The 18,204-nt window shown below is 38.5% G+C and overlaps 1 protein-coding gene across 11 annotated transcripts in view; it reads right to left on the bottom strand.

The window, feature by feature from the left end:
* ANKRD27 (ankyrin repeat domain 27) overlaps positions 1–18,204 on the bottom strand; it is a 60,428-nt gene that overhangs the window by 23,849 nt on the left and 18,375 nt on the right. For 10 of the 11 annotated variants that reach the window (XR_011326498.1, XR_011326499.1, XR_011326497.1 and 7 more), the window contains exons 2-13: positions 13,266–13,396; positions 11,981–12,091; positions 10,791–10,947; positions 9,112–9,266; positions 8,738–8,797; positions 8,594–8,647; positions 8,445–8,510; positions 8,290–8,366; positions 7,797–7,918; positions 6,776–6,854; positions 5,778–5,910; positions 605–697 (exon numbers count right to left, since the gene is read on the bottom strand). Coding sequence is in view for 8 of the 11 variants with exons in the window: in XM_069793505.1 (XP_069649606.1) it covers positions 605–697; positions 5,778–5,910; positions 6,776–6,854; positions 7,797–7,918; positions 8,290–8,366; positions 8,445–8,510; positions 8,594–8,647; positions 8,738–8,797; positions 9,112–9,266; positions 10,791–10,947; positions 11,981–12,091; positions 13,266–13,396 (1,238 nt within the window). In the remaining 3 variants the exon portion in view is untranslated. The remainder of the gene's footprint in view (positions 1–604; positions 698–5,777; positions 5,911–6,775; positions 6,855–7,796; positions 7,919–8,289; positions 8,367–8,444; positions 8,511–8,593; positions 8,648–8,737; positions 8,798–9,111; positions 9,267–10,790; positions 10,948–11,980; positions 12,092–13,265; positions 13,397–18,204) is intronic. The other variant, XM_069793507.1, reaches the window with a different exon arrangement.

The following is an 18,204-nucleotide window of genomic DNA, read 5'->3' as shown; positions in this document are numbered from 1 at the left end:
AGAATCTGTTCTTGGCTTACTTCATTTTCTATAAAAAATTAAAACAATTCCTATTGTTCTCTTTAGACTCAGTCACGAAATTGAGTTCCCTCTGTGCAAAAACATTTCTGTAAAATTACTAAGTCTCTAGCCATAAGCTGTGAACACATATAATTAGAAGCTCTGCTTTGTATCCTTGTATAGGCAAAATTCTTTTAGAATGACAATATGATATTAACATATAATATGAAGTAGCTGTCAGGTGACCACTTTTAAACTATTTCAGAAAACCCTTTCAATTTCAAGCACTAAAAGCTGTGAGAGACAACAGATAGTAATATCACATCTGTGCATTAAATGGGCCAATCAATACCCACAGCAGTAGCATTTCATCCTCATTTGCTTCCATATTTCGTATAACATGCTGAAATCCATAAGATTAACTTGGTAACGTTTTGGCCCAGAAATGCACTAGATTCAAACCACACTTTTAGCATCTACTAAAACACATTTCACAGTACTAATGTAATTAACACTGCATTACATTTCAGAAAATCGCAGAAAGGGAGGGATATAAATGTGCAATACATATGTACATACGTATTCTGCCATAAAAGTTATTAACCTTAAATAAGCAGTCTATTGGAGTAGCAGACATCTGGGACAACAAGTTCATCCTTTGTCTTAAAAGCAGCTTGTCACACAGTCTCTCAGATTCCTGAAAATAAAATATATAGATTGATTATCTATATACTCATTTACAGGCAAAAGTAAAGTACCTTAACAGTGGAATTAACTTTTAAAAATATTAAACACTGCGTTTGCCACTTATGAATTATCAGATGCACATAAAACCTAAGTTAGTTTCACATTTAGGATTCTGACACTTGAAAGACCGCACACCTGTTCAAGAAAATAGTAAGTACATGTTCACCAGAATATTCTTTTATTGTAATTCTCCATGAACCAACTGAGTACTAATGAAATTATGGTTGTACCATCTAAAAAAGAACACAGCAAAACTAGAAAAGACATTAAAAAAAGACAACAAGAACTGTAAGAAGTGCAATGCAGCTTCCTTACGAGGAGAAATTAGGATTCTTCACTCTGGAAAAGTTTGACTTTGCCACAATGGTCTACAAAAATCACAAAAAAATCAAAGAAAACATGTAAAGAATTGATATCCACTATTCCTCAAAATATAAGAACTGGGATGTCCAACAAAATCATCACACATTAGGTCTGGGGAGGGAATGGGGAGAAGAGAGAAGAGAAAAAATGTTCTCGTATTGTAGAACTCATTGCTACAGGAAGTTGCAAAAATCAAAAGTATAAATGGACCCAAAAAGGCATTAGACAAATTCATGTAAGACATGTCTACTGGTGGCTATTAAAAAAGATGACCCTGATAAAACTCTGACTCAAAGACTCCGTTGAACTCTCTGCTACTTGCTGGAAAATAAAAGACCGTACCAAGTGAAGCATTACTCTCTAGGAGACTCATTCATATAGTGTTTCCTACTGGTCACTTCTTGAAAATTGGAGACTGAGCTAAGCAGACACGTAGTGCAACTCTCACATCGGTACTTCCCATTTTCTGAGAAATCTGACAATACAACTTCAGGATGCACTAAAGAATACATATCCTTCCAAAACTATGTGAAAATTCTTAAGTAGAGTCAGATTTTGAAACAGCAACATTGAACCTCACATAAAATAAAACCAATAATGTAAAGAAAACACTTTCTAAGAAAGTAGATGGAAACAGTCACACATAGTTGATTCTGATCAACCACTGCTTATGGTTGACAGTGAATATAATTTCTTTGGATGTTGTTTTTGGATAATGACTATCTCCCTAGAAATTGAAAGACTCCCAGCATCCATCAAACTGAAGACCACTGCATTTAAGATAAACACCCATGTATCAGATAAACTTTGATGGCTTAGGATCTGGGCTATAGCTTCTGCAATTAAGCCTGTGAAAACCAGATATTAAATAAGAAAAAAAAGTCCAACTCAGCTCTTAACAGTAGTAAGTCAGCGTAAAGTTTAAGAAACTAGTGAACTACAAATAAATGAGATCACTTGAACACCAAAAAGAAAGTTCAGATTTTCTAGAAATCAGATCACTCAAGTTTCAAAATCAACCCAACTCATAAAGCTGTCTAAAAAAACCCTCCATTGTATAGCAAATAATGTCATTAAAAACACGTTTGTGAGGTCAAGAAATAAAACTTCAGACCTGTACTTCACAGTAAGTTGTTTGTATTTAGATATGTCAGGATGACAAATATTCACCAATCTTTTCAAACCTAAGTACTTTAGCTAAAGATACCCAAGCGTATCTTTTCAGAATTACAAGGCAGATAACACTAGCCTCCTTGGATAGATTCTTCAGTGTGATCAGGAGTAACTTCCCTAAGAAATACTTGATCAAAAATGTTAAGTAGAAAAAATGTTAAAGCTTTACTGCTGATACAAGTTTCTGAAGTCCAATCAGAATTTCTAATGAGAATGCTCAGACAGCTTTATACTTTCACTATGGAGAATCTAAGTAACCACTAGCAAGACCTCCTGTACTTCTAGTACTGTTCCTTCCAACAGCGTATTTTACAACAGAAGTGTCCCCAGGTGGAATAATTATTTCAAAGAGTGACTTAAGACAGCAATCCTTACGTAGAGGTATTATTTATTATATAAATCAGAAAAAAAGAGTCCATCCCAGGTGAAACTACATATCCTTGAAAGCAAAATACAAAATGGCAGAAGAATCAGGTATTGGTTGAAGTATTAAGCAAGTTTGGGCCTTCAAAGACAAAACTTGCTTGTACCTGCTTTAATTGCACTCCAGGAATTTAAAAAAAAAAAAAATTGCTTTGAGTGGGACTCTAAGGTATTTTAAATCTATATTGTCTAGAAAATACACATCCAAACATTAATGATCTTTTCATCTAACACTACTCTCTACACTAGAGAAATGAAATATTTGTACCTATGAGGGTGTACTTGTATAATAACCTATCCAAGGTGACTTTCACAGATTACAGCTGATGACTTGGGGAAGTTATCTCCACACCCCCACCCCTCCAAACATTTTTAGCCTCACTTTGTGTTCAAGTCTTCCTTTCCTGGCTTCTCCCACCTGCACTTCCTCCATGCCAACTTCATTGCCACCTACAGCTCTTTCCATACAAGAACCAAAATGCTGCCTATTCCCTAGTGGCTGGCTCTAACTCCCTACTTTATACCTTACTTCAACCCTCTGAACTAGAAGGTCTTACTACACATTATCTGTGCATAGGAACATAACTAAAAGTCCAATACTTATTAACTGGAATTCTAGTTAAATAAAGTTGACAACTCCCAGAAAATAAAATGGAATCTTTTGTGCCACCAGTTACATGCTCCTCTCTTCCACACAATCAAAATATTTCTCCAAGACTTGCATGACCTTGGGTGAAGAGATTTGGCAGGTGCCTCCGAAGTGCAATTTTCTTACTGACATGAGGGTGATAATATGCCCATTATCCCACAGGGTACATTAGCTCCCTGCTGAGTTTTCTTTATGTAGTTAGCTTCATTAGGGATTGGACAACAACATTACTCAGCTGCCAGAAGCTCCATCTGAAGCCAGCTATAAAATTAAGTGTAGCCACATGAGGGGCTGTAATGAAGCCCCAGAGCATAGCAATGTTCCTGCTCACTTAAGTCCCACAACCCTTTCCAGCACAATCTGGAAACAGAAACCATGGGGCATCAACATGACAGCTGCTGCTGCTTTAAACAGAAAGTTGATCTCCTTTACCAGAGAATAAAGGCAATATCTCAACTGATAAGTTCATGAAGGGAGAGCAATGCTATCAGAAGTTCCTATCATGTTCCTCTACCTCCTCACTACCCTTTTCCAATTCCTGTCAAGGGGTTATTTGCTACCTAGTTTCTTCCTCTTCAATGTGTGCCACCTTCTCCCTTATCCTACACTAGAGAAAAGGGTGGTCTAGCTCTTTCCTTTTCAGCTATGCTAGAGGGCAGGGAGTCACCCACTTCCTTGTCTTCAAGGTTCTGCTGTTTTCCATCTCATCTCAGGGTGCTGCCTTCAAGCAATGTTGACTCCTATGAAGGGCAATGTAGAAGAAAGGAGCTCCTGTTGCATGCTCACTGAAGTGAGAAAGAGGCTAGCACTCTAGGTCTGGAGCTGATCCAGCTGAAGTATGGAGAGAAACACTTACTGGATTCTCTTATGTTGGTGCAGACACTAACGTAAGCAGTGAGACTGCTCTCATCTACACTTCTCAAATATGTAGTTCATCTTTCAAGACAGATGCCTCCCCAAAGAAATATAATATCTTAATGGCAGTGGCACTTAAGTTATAATCACTTGAGGGTGATCCCAGCATAAAAAACTGCTATCCTTAGCTATATAAGGAGGGATAGGACCAGACATTTAATAGGAAACAGTCATTATTCTAGAAATTTAAGACCAGGTTTGGCTTTTTTTTCCAGTTTGCTGGCATTGTTGTAGAAGACAATTCTACTTTGGTTCCAATTCTCCATCCAGACCACCAGCATTGCTTTTTGTGTATTGATTGTTAATGATAGCCAAGTGACTACAGGAAGCAAAATTGTTTGGCAGGTTGTTTTCCTTTTAAACTAACATTTTTATTTTTTTTTTTTTAAACATAATTCAATACAGCATTACAGACAAGAAATATCACAGTCTCTTTACACAAAATCAAAGAGTGCTTTTTTTGGAGTGTACAAAACAAACTTATGCACGACAGGTTCATGGAAAGGTCCCAGAAAATAACAAAACCAGAAATAACAGAAAGCTAAAATGTTACTTTAAGTGCTGCTGCTTTAAGATTGTGCCCCAATTTGTCCCATCCCAAGCCCTGCACACTGAGCCATTATTCTGGCCCCTGCAATTAGATTCCAGTGCTTTGCAGTTGGGCAGACTGAGACACATTGAATTCACTCTGGTTCCAAGTTCGCTTCTTTTGATTTCCACATCAGATCAGGAAAACCTAATTTTGCAACAGCAGAAAGTTTTACAGGTGCAGTAAGACTGGACTCCTTTAGTAAATAAGCTACAAAGTTCTTAAATCATAGAAGTTTCTGAAATCACATCAATATCATCCTTGATTGGCCTGCGGGGATTTGACCTGATTGACAGAAGGTCTAGTTGCCCAGTAGGAAATAACTCATGCATCCACAAACTTCCTGCCCCTGCTAGGTTAGAGAACCCAAGAGCCAAATTTGACCTTCAAAAACGCAACCTTATCATAGTCCTGCATTCCCACTAAACTATTAGCTTGGTACAACACAGTAATCTGCACTGCAAACACACTGAATTTTTGGAGTACAAAGATTTACTGAATAATTCTAAGTTACACTGCAATCACCATTTTGCTAGCATAGCTAAGCTTTTTAAAATTAAAGAAAAATCTGTTTAAGCTATGCCTACTCTCAAGTACTGCATTGCTTTCACAACCATGATAGAGTACAAACAGGAGATATTAAACTTACTGAAGACTCAGCTGTTGAAAATAATGCTGTCATTTTTCCTCTGATCATGAGGAGATAGACTTGATATTTAACTACTTCCTCAAGGAGTATACAATGAGCAACAAGGACTTCATTGTAATCATTTTAGCTTTGCTTCAGGTATAGTTACTTCAGCTCATTTCTTTAAGTGCAAAAAAGGAACTATTACATTAGCTGTTTGTATCCTCTGACTGGACTTACTCCTACAAGCTTATCAAGTACACATTTGACAGACTTTAAGAGCAGCTTACTGTTGATCTGTCAGAGAGGTTGCCTTGTCGTATGTATTCTATTGCAGCCTCAATTGAGGTTAGACAGTATCCCAATTCATCCTTCACTGAACTGCAAAGCCTGAAGTTCTTTATGTAACTCAAGTTGGCCATCCTGAAATAAAAAGTTAAAGCCATGAATCACTAAAAATAAGAAGACTCTAGCATGACATATCTTAATACTGCAACTCATCTTAGGCAATCCAGGCAGGCAATAGGTGTGGGTTAAGAAAAAGCTTCTAGAAAGATTGTTAGGCTACCAATACTATGACTGTTCTGAGCTTTGTAGATGGATCAGAACTCTACTTACCTCTTAATTGTTCAATGAAATTCAATTAATTGGGTATAAATAAGGAATATGAAGGACAGGATAAGAACAGCAACAGGAGGCTGTTTCACACATTTCAAACATGTTAATGTTTCAAGCACCATAAGCACCAGTGTAAAGTGATAGCTACAAATTAAAGGAAAAATGCTCATCTCCAAGATATGGGATACGCCAACACTAAAATTCAGTTCAGATACAGGTAGAAGGTTTAGATATACTTTTTACTGATAGTGAAGAGAGATAAACACAATGGCACAGGTTAGCAACAAGCAATTAAGCATTCAAATCTAGTTACTCTATATGAAATGTATCAAACACCTAGAAGCTGCAAAAAGGTTTCACAGCTCCAAACACAGATGAGGAAGGACCAGTCTGTGAAGTCTGTACTGACATGCAGATCTGGTGTAGAGATGGCCTCCCATTACAACTTTTTTCTGGGCTGGGAATCAAAACACCAAAAGACACAGCATTTGAATTCCTGATAGGTCCTTAATTCAGTCACACCTACTAAAAATAGTTTTCTGCATTACATCAGCCCCTCTTACTGAAAGTGTAAGTTATTACTGCATGTTCAGAAACATTTGCCCCTACAGCAGCATTACATACAAGATGATTTGATGGAGCTCTGTACAGCCAAAATATAGTTACATACCAGTTTGGGACTTCTGTTTTTACAAGTAAATACAGCAAAACAGAGAGAAGATCATCTGCACACATGGTTTCCATGTTAACTAAAAAAAGAATTTACATCTGGTGTTAGTCATGTCATGGTTCAATCAAGAGCAATACCTATAAACAGAGTTCCAACTCCTAAGACTAAGGGCCAGCTCTACTAGTAGAGAACACATTGAGTAACACAGGCTGCCCTTCAAATGTTCTCAGTCACCCTCTAAATAGGCTGCCAGGAGCCAAACAACAAATACAGTTTGTACTGTACAAATTGCAATATTTGACTAGCATCCTCTCCTTCCTCCACAGAAAGGGCCAGAGCACTAACTCAAGATTTCTCAAATTCTTGAGGGCAAAAACTACCGTCAAAGTCGATATACTTTCCTATAACTCAGGAGTCTTCCTGGAGAAAGGAAGAGATGAAGTAGGGAAAGCATAAGTTCACTGTACTACTCCATTTGCTTAGTGGAAGTATCTTCTCTCTCCAGGCTACATAAAATAATACCAGGTTAAGAAGTCCATGCTTTCCTATCACAGAATCATTTCTGTAATCCATGGTAGCACTTTGAATGCAGCATATAGAAGGTTTGTTCGTCCCCGACTAACACTGCACTTTGCAAAAGATGTATCTCTAGAGTATTGATTTCAAGATTATCAAGGCGCATGGACAAATAGACAAAAATGATCTAGCAGCAATCCTCAGTGTTTAAAATGGATCACCCTCAATTCTTCCGCATGAGAAGATGTTCTAGCACATGCAAGCTTCTCACATGCTCTAGCTAAAACATATATAAGCTAAGCAAGTACCCCACCTCACCCCATGAGAAATAATGCTGAAGTAGCTATCTTGCCTCCGTTTTGCTTTGTTTAGAGACCTGCAAGGCAGACCCCAGCCTAACTGTTTAATCCACAAGTGGTATATAAACTGCTGTGAATAGCAAAATGCTTTGTGTGTACTAGTTAAGAAAAATGTTTAAAATTAAGTTAATTCGCCAATTACTGACCTCTTTGGCTAGGAGATTGCATAATAATTTGTACCACTTTTCGTAGACAAAGTAGCTTCTGTTGAGGGGAAGTACATTTGTTCAACTGACCCAGTTCTCGCTTTGCACGTGGTATATTAAAACTATAAAATAATTTGAAAGAAATGGTTAGCATACAGAGTTCCTGTGCAGGATGTCCAAAACCCAAGCTTTAACTTATTCAGAACCAAGATGAAGAACAGTATTAAAATACTTCCAACTCTACTCCAAGTACACTTGCATTTCTGTACCCTGCAGATGGAGAGGGAAGCATAAGAACATAAAGGGAAAGGTGATAACAATCATTGCAAAAACTGCCCTAAAATGACACTTGCAAAGCTTTACTTTTCCATCTCAAAGGAATGAAGTATAAGAAGAACTTGCTATTGTCTGAAGGAAGACACTTTTTGGCTGGCCTGAGACCTATTTAAGACAGGATCTCAGTAACTCCTCAGAGTCCACAATCATCTCCCACCTGAACTCAGGCTTCACTCCAATGTCTTTTTGCTGCAGGTCTTGAAGGCTCCTTGTGATTTTGTTAAAAGCAGCATCCTAATCAACAGAAAGGCAACAGGTTTTTAAGATGCATTAAATTAATGTAACTAATCTTTAGCAACCAATCAATCTTACCTCACTTGCCTCAATGGTCCCCACATATTTGAAGACTAGATCATAAATAGCATGGTGGATATACATCTGTAGAAAAAACAGTACTTTAGGCATGAAAGGGAGAGTTAAAAATAGCTTGCTAATTATTTTTCTTCATTTCAAATGCTTACTTCAACGGCTTGCTTAATCAGATTCATCTGCTCTTCTTGCTTTGCAAGCATCTTCTAGAAAAGTAAAGCCATACAAACAGCAAGAGAAAGTTAGATAATTTATTTCTTAAGTAACACTATGTATTTAGTGGAGTAAGTGCTTACCAAGTGCGAATCTCTCAAAAGATGCTGGAGACATTTGGTATAAAGTGCATTGACAGAATCCTGGGGGCAGGCAAAGACAAGAAAAAGCAATCAGATTCAGGTTAATCTGTCTTGAAACAACAAAGCATAAATAAGCAAAGAAAGGAGGTCTTCCCTGCCTTAGAAGGGTGCACTTTGGTAAGATTTTTAGCTACAAAAATTGCCTTTACCCAAAAGTTAAGATGTGGTAATTCACAATTAAGAATTCTATGTTCTCCCTTCCCACCTTCCTCAACTCTAGACTACTCTGACACAGAAAAGCTCAATAAGACAAAGATATCCAAAGCAGTGAAGTAAATTACATTTAGTAAATTAAACATCAAGAAGATACTGACTATGTAGTGGCGGAGGCTCTTCCTTTCATGTTCTTTAAATGTTCTATAGAAAGATCCTATGTATTTATCAAATCTCTCGCAGTGCCTTCCCAAGAATTCTCTAACATCTTCAATATTTTTAAGAGAATAGGAGTTTGATGAAGCTGTAGATTGACCTAAAATGAAAGCCAAGAATTTACACATAGGCTTAATATGTACACATGGTAAAGCGCTTCCTATCCCTACATACACAGCCAACTCGTGTGCAATGAAACATTAATTCAGCTTACTATACCTTTAACAGAAGGTATTGCTTTTAACTAAAAGAATTTAATGCATCACATTTAGAGCAGGGTCTCTTGCCTTTTATGTCAAGTATTTATTTGGAATAGCTAAAACTGATTTCATATGCTTTTCTACCCTGGGGTAATTTATTGCCACATACACAACTCAATCTGAGTGCAAGTCAAGCTTGAAAGTAGAAGAAAAAACACATTACAGTATTCACTGAATGCCCATGCAGGAAGTCAGTGTCCTCTAAGTGAGTTGTAAAAATCCCATCTTGGATTTTTACATAACCTACGCTTTATTTAGACATGCTTTCTCTGAATGGGAGAGCAAAGTTGCTTCATGTAAACATTAAACCAAAACCACTTTTCTTCTGAATAAGACAATTGGATCCCTCACTTAAAATTCATATTGCTTTTCCAAAAATTTTTTTCTAAACAAGTCTCTCATCTGCAATCAAAGGCAGCAAACTAATAACAGGCTTAGATCTCATTCATTTCAAATTACTTCTGAAATTACAAATTACCTCACTTCTGAAAGACTGCTATACAACTACATTAAGTAATGGCCAAAAAAGGGAATGCCACAAGAATAATTTTTTTATATTTAGATTAATATTTATAGAATTTAAGCCTATATGTATGCCAGCTTTTTTTTTCCCCCAGAAAATCTTTCATACTTCCCTCACAGTACTATTTTCACACTACCCTAGTATTACTTCATTTTGTCATCATATGTTTCAAATAGATATTCTTATGTATTTAGGAAGACTAGAGGGTTTTGTTTCAGAAAAAGCATGTTTTAAGAAGCTTCTGTTCCTTTTAATTAGTAAATACAGATTGTTATACAAATTCACAAGGAAATCCTGTTACATTCACAGCTTTAACAGCAGCCTTGGAAATACTGTTCCAGCCTTAAAAGCAGTTTCAGTACTAAGACAAAAATTAAACGCATTCAACTTTGAGACAGACCACAACCAGAAGAGCTGCTGTATAACTATGCTATTCAACCTCTAACCACTGAAGTGATCACGAAAGAATTTATCTCTCCAGTTTTTTGTGCATCCACCTAGCATCTCAAGATACATTTCACATTTAAGACTAAATCCCTTTTTTAAGCAGTCAGCACTAAACTGAGCATTGCTAAAAAACATCATGCTGGATCAAGTATTCCACAAATAATTTTTAGTGCTGAGACTGAGGCATAGACCCTATGGAAATAAGTTTGCCTGGCAGCAACTTAATATTTCTCTCCAGCAGCATACCAACATCTGCCCCAGCAGGCCAATAAATGCCAAGTGCTTTCAACCAAGCCAACACTTTTCAGAATAAAGGAAATGTATTAAGCATATCAAACATACCAATTTGCTCACTGTGCAAACAAGACCACCAAGTTAACATTTCAATACATACTTGAGCTTTCTGTTTTTTCCAATGGATGAGCTATGCACAATATACTAAAGCTTTCTTCTTTTTCATTGTAAAATGTTTCCTCAAAAAGAACAGGTACTGAGAGATGATAATTAAAACCAGTTCCTAAAATGATGATGTTTCCTTGTATGAAGATCTCCTGAAACAAAGCAAAAACCAGATCAAGTGTAAAACTCTGCCAGAGTAAAGTTACTCTTTGGCTTCTGCATTGCAGTTACATTTTCAGGGAAAGAAGAGAATCTTGCAAGACAAGAAAGCCCCAAATTCAAGAGAGTTCATATTCTTGTGCTGCATAGACCCTGAAACAAAGATTCCTTCTAGATGGCTAGCTAAACCTTGCTTATACCTACTTTATTTACAAGTCTACTACTAGAGGAGGTTTCAGACAATCTGCAAGGTCTAAGTGACTATTTGCAGTTTTAGAGCACTTAGAAGGGAAATTGAAAAACAACTTAGAACTGGGGCCTAAGTCCAGCTTCAGAAGAACACCACACATCTTGTCTACATTTCTCATGCTCAGCTTTATCTTCTCAAGCAACTCTAGTGAGGACCTCTGCAGTAGGAAGATCTAGACAATAGCCTGCAAACAGGTGCAAGATCTCAGACTGTACTGCAAAATTACAAGTGAAGAAAATGTGATCCTATGCAGTGTTAGCATTAGTTACCATGGCTCGCTGCTATATTAGTCAGTTTCTGCTCTACTTACTGAACTGAATTAATGCATCAGGCCTCAGATACAACTCAACACCACCCTAATTTTGTCTTAAGCCTCAGTGAGCTCCCATCTGCATACAATATAGGCAGGCTACTATTTGCCTGAAAGCTAGAGAGACAGTTCTTAAGTGACAAAGGCCCTTCTGCCACACAACAAAATTCTTAACAGCCACAAAACACAGATAAATTGACAAATTTGCTTTGCCAAAGTAGTACACTGAAATCAGAAGCAGTGTTACCATCTGAACAGGACAACTATACTTATGTACAGGCCAAAACCACAGCTTTTTCTAGAAAGCAGCATATCCCCGAGAACCTTGGCTTAGATGGGCAACATACTACTTTTGCCAATCAGCTCTAACTCCTAGCTACCTCTCCTGTAACCATTAGTTCACACTATCAGCTATCAACTGCAGCGAGTGTCCCCAAGCCACATTCATATATCAAAACAGAAATACCTTTCCATTTAAGGTTTGGAAATTTTCTTCCAGTGGCTTCAGAACATAAGATTCAAACTGGCAAGTAGAAAGACTGTTGCTTGAAAGGCTTCCTTTGCATGGAACTAACACCTGAAAAAGTTAAATCATGCTTTAGAGAGAAATGCCATGCATCGCCAGCTAAACACCAATAGCTTTCACCCTTTAGAGGCAAGCAATTGAATCTGGCTTATAAACATTTACTAGCAAATGTATAGCAACTATAGGTGCTTTTGTTTAAATAAATAAAAAGGAAAGGCCATCAATAGACACACAGTCCAGTGATTAACCTAGAAGTTTCATTTAGTGACTTATCTGAAAAAGGATGACATGTAACTGAAGCAAACAATACTAAGAGATAGAGATGAAATCTTAAGTTACTTAGCACCAGTCACCTGAATGACTTAATTAGGCAGCTAATAAAAGTGAAGTATATTTTCAAATTAAAATGAAAATCCATCAGAAAGAAGAAAAAAAGATCTAAGATAAGAAACATCTTGGGTCTGCTGCACACCAACAGACTGGCAGTTTGAGACAAATTCTTAATTAGAAAGCAACACGTTATGAATATAACAAACACTGTATACATGCTGGAAAGAAATAAATCTCATTGTCAAGGAAGAGAAGCATGAAACAAATGGTTCTTTCATTACTCAGCTTTCAGAAATCGTGTCAGAATACAGACAGAACTGGTGAACAGCATTTCAGCTGTTCACATCACCAGCTTAATACTCAATTGAAAGAACCCTGTCCAACTTAAAGCTTATTTTATAATCAGGTAACAATAACCTCCAAGTTCAATAGAGTCTCCACATACTTAATTTTGGATGAAGACTAATTGCAGACTACCCAGATTAGAAGTCTTAAGGACTGGATTTTTTATTCCAGCTCAGTTTAATTGCCTTATTTTGCTATGTAAAATGCTGTCAGAAATGACTGATTGTCTGTCCACCAGGGATTTCAAAAGGTCAATCCCATTGTAAGTTACAAGCAAGCAGGAGAATATGTAACTTTAGTTCAGAGCAAAGAAAATAAGCTTCCTGTAAAGTTTAGAAACACCACCAACTTTGACCTGTAACTACCATGCAGTATACCAAGAAGTCCGTATTAGTAAATAACAAACAACTTCAACTAAAAGTTGCTCTGCTTCACTTCCAAGTTTTGCAGGCTTGCACTAATCTTTACATGTGTCATAGCAGGCATCTGATTTAAATTCATATAGCTACTATTTAATAAGCAGCTTATAAATCTCCTTATTTATACTTACAATACCATGGAGTTCTGCAACTTTGCTGCATAGATCAGGACGCCGCTTCTGAATGGCCAAATAAAAGGGATTTTTCAAGATATCTTCATCATACATAGCCATATGGACTTCAGATATTCCAAGGAGATTTTCTGAAATACATATGGAGAATGGTTAATGTATCATACAAGGTATCTGTTAAAACACAATATTTGGGAATACCTAGGGGGCAGTTTGATTCCCCTTGTCTAAAAGGAAAAAAGCAATTTCAGGTCTTGATGTAAGCAGTCAATGGCATGCCTAACTAATAAGAAGGTAACTATAGTTACTCAGAAGTTATTCAGAAAGGTTTTCCATGAATAGTGCCATCATGCAGCACATACAGGACAACCAGGTGATCTGGCTCAGTCAGCATGGGTTTATGAAAGGCAGGTCCTGCTTGACTAACCTGATCTCCTTCTATGACAAGGTGACCCACTTAGTGGATGAGGGACAGGCTGTGGATCTTGACTACCTGCACTTTACTAAGCCTTTGACACAGTTTCCCACAGCATTCTCCTCAAACTGGCTGCTTATGGCTTGGACAGGTGTACTCTTTGCTGGGTAAAAAACTGGCTGGATGGCTGGGCCTAAAGAGTGGTGGTGAATGGAGTTAAATCCAGTTGGTGGCCAGTCACAAGTGGTGTTCCCCAGGGCTCAGTACTGGGGCCAGTTCTGTTTAATATCTTTATCTATGATTTGGACAAGGGGATTGAGTGCACCCTCAGCAAGTTTGCAGACAACACCAAGTTGGGAGGCAGGGTCGATCTGCTTGAGGGTAGGAAGGCTCTACAGAGGGATCGGGACAGGCTGGATTGATGGGCCAAGGCCAGTTGTATGAGGTTCAACAAGGCCACGTGCAGCGCTACAGGTTTGGGGAAGGGTGGCTGGAAAGCTGCCCAGTGGAAAAGGACCTGGGCGTGCTGGTCGACAGCTGGCTGAATATGAGCCAGGAGTGTGCCCAGGTGGCCAAGAAGGCATCCTGGCCCGTATCAGAAATAGCGCGGCCAGCAGGAGCAGGGAGGTGGCTGTTCCCCTGTACTCGGCACTGGTGAGGCCGCACCTCGAGTACTGTGTTCAGTTTTGGGCCCCTCACGACAAGAAAGACATTGAGGTGCTGGAGCGTGTCCAGAGAAGGGCAACCAAGCTGGTGAGGGGCCTGGAGCACAAGTCTTATGAGGAGCGGCTGAGGGAACTGGGGTTGTTTAGCCTGAAGAAAAGGAGGCTGAGGGGAGACCTTATCGCTCTCTACATCTACCTGAAAGGGGGGTTGTAGTGGGGGGGGGTGGGGTGTCAGTCTCTTTTCCCCTTTAACAAGCAATAGGATAAGAGGAAACAGCCTCAAGTTGCACCAGGGGAGGTTTACATTGGGTATTAGGAAAAATTTCTTTACTGAAAGGGTTGTCAAGCACTGGAACAGGCTGCCCAGGGAAGTGGTTGAGTCACCATCCCTGGAAGTATTTAAAAGACACGTAGACGTGGCACTTAGGGATACAGTTTAGTGGTGGACTTGGCAGTGCTAGGTTAACAGTTGGACTTGATGATCTTAAAGGTCTTTTCCAACCTAAACAATTCCATGATTCCCAATTACATAGTTATCTTCATAATGCCTCCTTAGGCCTTCCAGGTATTGGAGTCTAACAATGCATGATATGTTCAGACAAAACTTCAGAGACAAGGAAGTTAAGATCTACATTATTACCACTTTGAAATACAAGCTAACTTGCACTGCTAAGATCTAAAACAAGCCAAGAGACACAAATTAACAGCTTCTTTACAGCAGATTCTACTGCATCACAGGACATTGATGCTTTTGCAGTACACTCATTTAAGTGCTAATACTCACCTGTGTAAGGACTACTGCCTGATACACATCAATGAGACACCCAGATAGTGTAACAGGAACCCTTGTGTAAGGCAATCCTCAACTTTCCAGGGAAAGTTATAAGAAACAGGTATATCAAGGAGATATGAATATCCATGTCATAATTAAAAAGCCACTGTGAAATGCATCATTTGTGGTCATCTCTACTACCATGAAAAAAGTCTCAATGATCTGAGGTCAGGCTGATGCATAACATTTGGCAAAACAGTGAGCAAAAAAGTGACTGGAGACAGAAAACCCAACCTGTAAGCACTGGAAAAAGGTATCACCAGGTGTGTCACAGGGAAAAGATGATCTCTAGAGGCACTAGACCCTCAACTGCTTGCTTCCTCAATTCTAACCCTCTATAAAAAAAAAACCAAACTATGACACATCCTAGACACAAGGATAGGAAAAACCCTCATAGGTCCCTTCTGGAATAACTTCAGAATTATTTTATTCAGAAGAATTGAGATCAACAGGCTTACAAGTGCTTAATTAACTAGTCTGTTCTATATCTTTTCCCCTCATCCAGCTTCCCTTAGGAATCAACAGAAGTTGCATGATTCCCTCATGCAATTTCAGCTACATGACCTAGGAAAGGGTGAGAACAGCAGCAGCACTTTAATTTGAGCAAGCCACCCTTACACAATCAGTATTCCCCCGTTTTCTTAAATGTAAAATTATACCTAGCACGTTATTTGCTTAGCATGAGCTTCATGCTTGTTCTGTAGCACTTTATAATATCTTACTAGCTAATGCTGTACTGGTACTAAAAAATGCCTTTCTCTGTAGATCATGGAAGAGACATGAAATGATTGTATGGTAGTTTAATAGAGTGGAAAAACATACACCCAACTCCCACTGATTTTTAGATAGCCTTTGAGTTTCAGCTATGCTGTTAACTGATCTATAGTCTGTTAACTGATCTACAGTCTGATCCCTCCTTATAATTAGGCACAAGGAGAGCTCCCTTGGAGAGCTAAACACAAACATGATCAGCTAAAGCTGCAAGCAATTTCCACTATAAAGTTCTCACCAGTTACAGCTAGGACAACCTCATCCTGAGCTACTGAAGTTTAGCAGTGGCAGATAACTGCCTCAAGCAGAGTTTTCCTTTGACATTCCAGATAAAATTGTTCATCTGCTTTCAAAACATACAATAAAACTAAGAGCTTCTATGAAAGAATACTAATTCAGCAGTCCCAAAACAGTGTTCTTTGGAGCACAGATACGAAGTTTGCTAACACAAAGGGGAAGAAAACATTTGTTCATTGACACCTTCAAAAGATTAGCCAAATTCAGTAATTACAAGACTTCAAACCTAGAAAAAGTACAGCTTTTCACAAGATCATCCTACCACAGTGCCTGGGTAAATGGGATGATCACCAGTAATTCCACAGCTGATGATTGCTATAAACATATCCTGGCAGGCAGCTGCAATGCAAGTTCAAGCTGTGGGCTGCCTCAGCCAGTGGTGAGGGAAGGAGAAAAGGCAACACAAGCCCAGTGCCAGGTCTACTGCAGGAACACAGCTCTCTCATCACTGATCTGTAGAACATCAGGGCTAAGACAGACCTTAATAAGCAGGACTAGTTAGCTAAAAAAAACCAAACAAAAAAAAAAAACACAGAACACAAAACCACAACCCTGCCAGCTAAACAGCTCGCTAGGCCACAATTCCAAGTAAGATCTTAAATGACTGCAGCTTACAGTCCAAACATGAATCAGTGACAATTTAATTATATACAAGTCAAGCACCAAGCAGGGCTGTATGAACACACATGTGCAACCTGCAAAATAGACTACCACAGCAAAACTTATTTTGGAGTCCTACATCCCTTTTGGGGTGCAGCACTTCATGCGAGATGAACTGACTGGAGGAGAATCTGAAGTGAGAAAGACAAGAAAGCCCTGGAAGCAGGATCCAAAACATGAAATGCAGTGATGTTGTTTATGCTGAAGAAACTGCATGAAACAGGTAAGAATTTTTTTCCCCAAGATGGATCAAGCTCTCAGTGAAGGGCATTTTTTCCACACCTATAGAAGAAATAGGCCTTAGCTGAAGAAAACAGACACAGATTACAGATCAGGAACACCCTTCAAAAGAGAAGATGAATACATGCTTTAGATTGCTTAGCAAAGCTATCAAGCATCTCATGTTGTAAATCTTTAAGAATCCGTTAGACAAACCTCTACTAGAGGTGATAATGGACATAGTGAAGCTAGGAGGCTAGATTATATGGTCTCTCAAGGTACTTTCCAAATCAAGCTCTCATTTTAATGTGGTTTGCCCACTGAGGCATCTTCATGTGCCTTTTTATTTGGTGAATTCATGTTCAGTATGTGGTCAAGCAGAAGAAGAGACTGCTATGACCCTCCCCAAGACAGTGATAGAGAAGGTTTAGCATACCACGTACTGTATCAGGGAAAAGCACACATTGACACAAGGCAACCAAGCATGAGACTATAGAGACAAAACTGCAGTGCACAAGTGTTTCCAATTGCTATAGCTATATTGCCACCTTTTCAGCTTAAAAAAAAATAATCTTTAAGTCCAAAGAGTTCTTCCCATAATAGGAAGCGGGAGAGAACACCATATTCCACAAATCCTCCTCATCTAGAAACCTGTATCTCACCATCAAAGAAAAAAACTGATAAGCTTTGTCTAGAAAGGAATTAGAAACAACATTTCATTCCCTGGCAAAACAGGAGGAAGAGATTTATGGGAGGAGGGGAGCTCCCACAGAAAACCTGAGCTTATGAAGCCTGCTGTCTGTATGATTGATGTAGCTCTTAAATAATTGCCCACACCTGAAAAAACACACAAGCAACTACAGTACTTTAAGAATCATTTCAGTTGACAAATTATCACAGGAAAAGATTGAAATTCTAGTCTTCGGTTCCTGGTTCATGAGTTACACACCACAAATAACTAGTTTTAAAACACTTAGTGGCAGCCATGTAGATTCTTTTACTACAGAACTACTGACAGGGTTGAATCACACTTGAGAGCTCCAGCAAGAAGTGAAAAGAAACTGCATTCAAACATTGAAT

Source organism: Haliaeetus albicilla, chromosome 10 (assembly GCF_947461875.1).
Source record: "Haliaeetus albicilla chromosome 10, bHalAlb1.1, whole genome shotgun sequence".
NCBI lineage: Eukaryota > Metazoa > Chordata > Aves > Accipitriformes > Accipitridae > Haliaeetus > Haliaeetus albicilla.
Note: the sequence above shows the minus strand (reverse complement) of the source record. Positions and strands in the feature narration are given on the sequence as shown.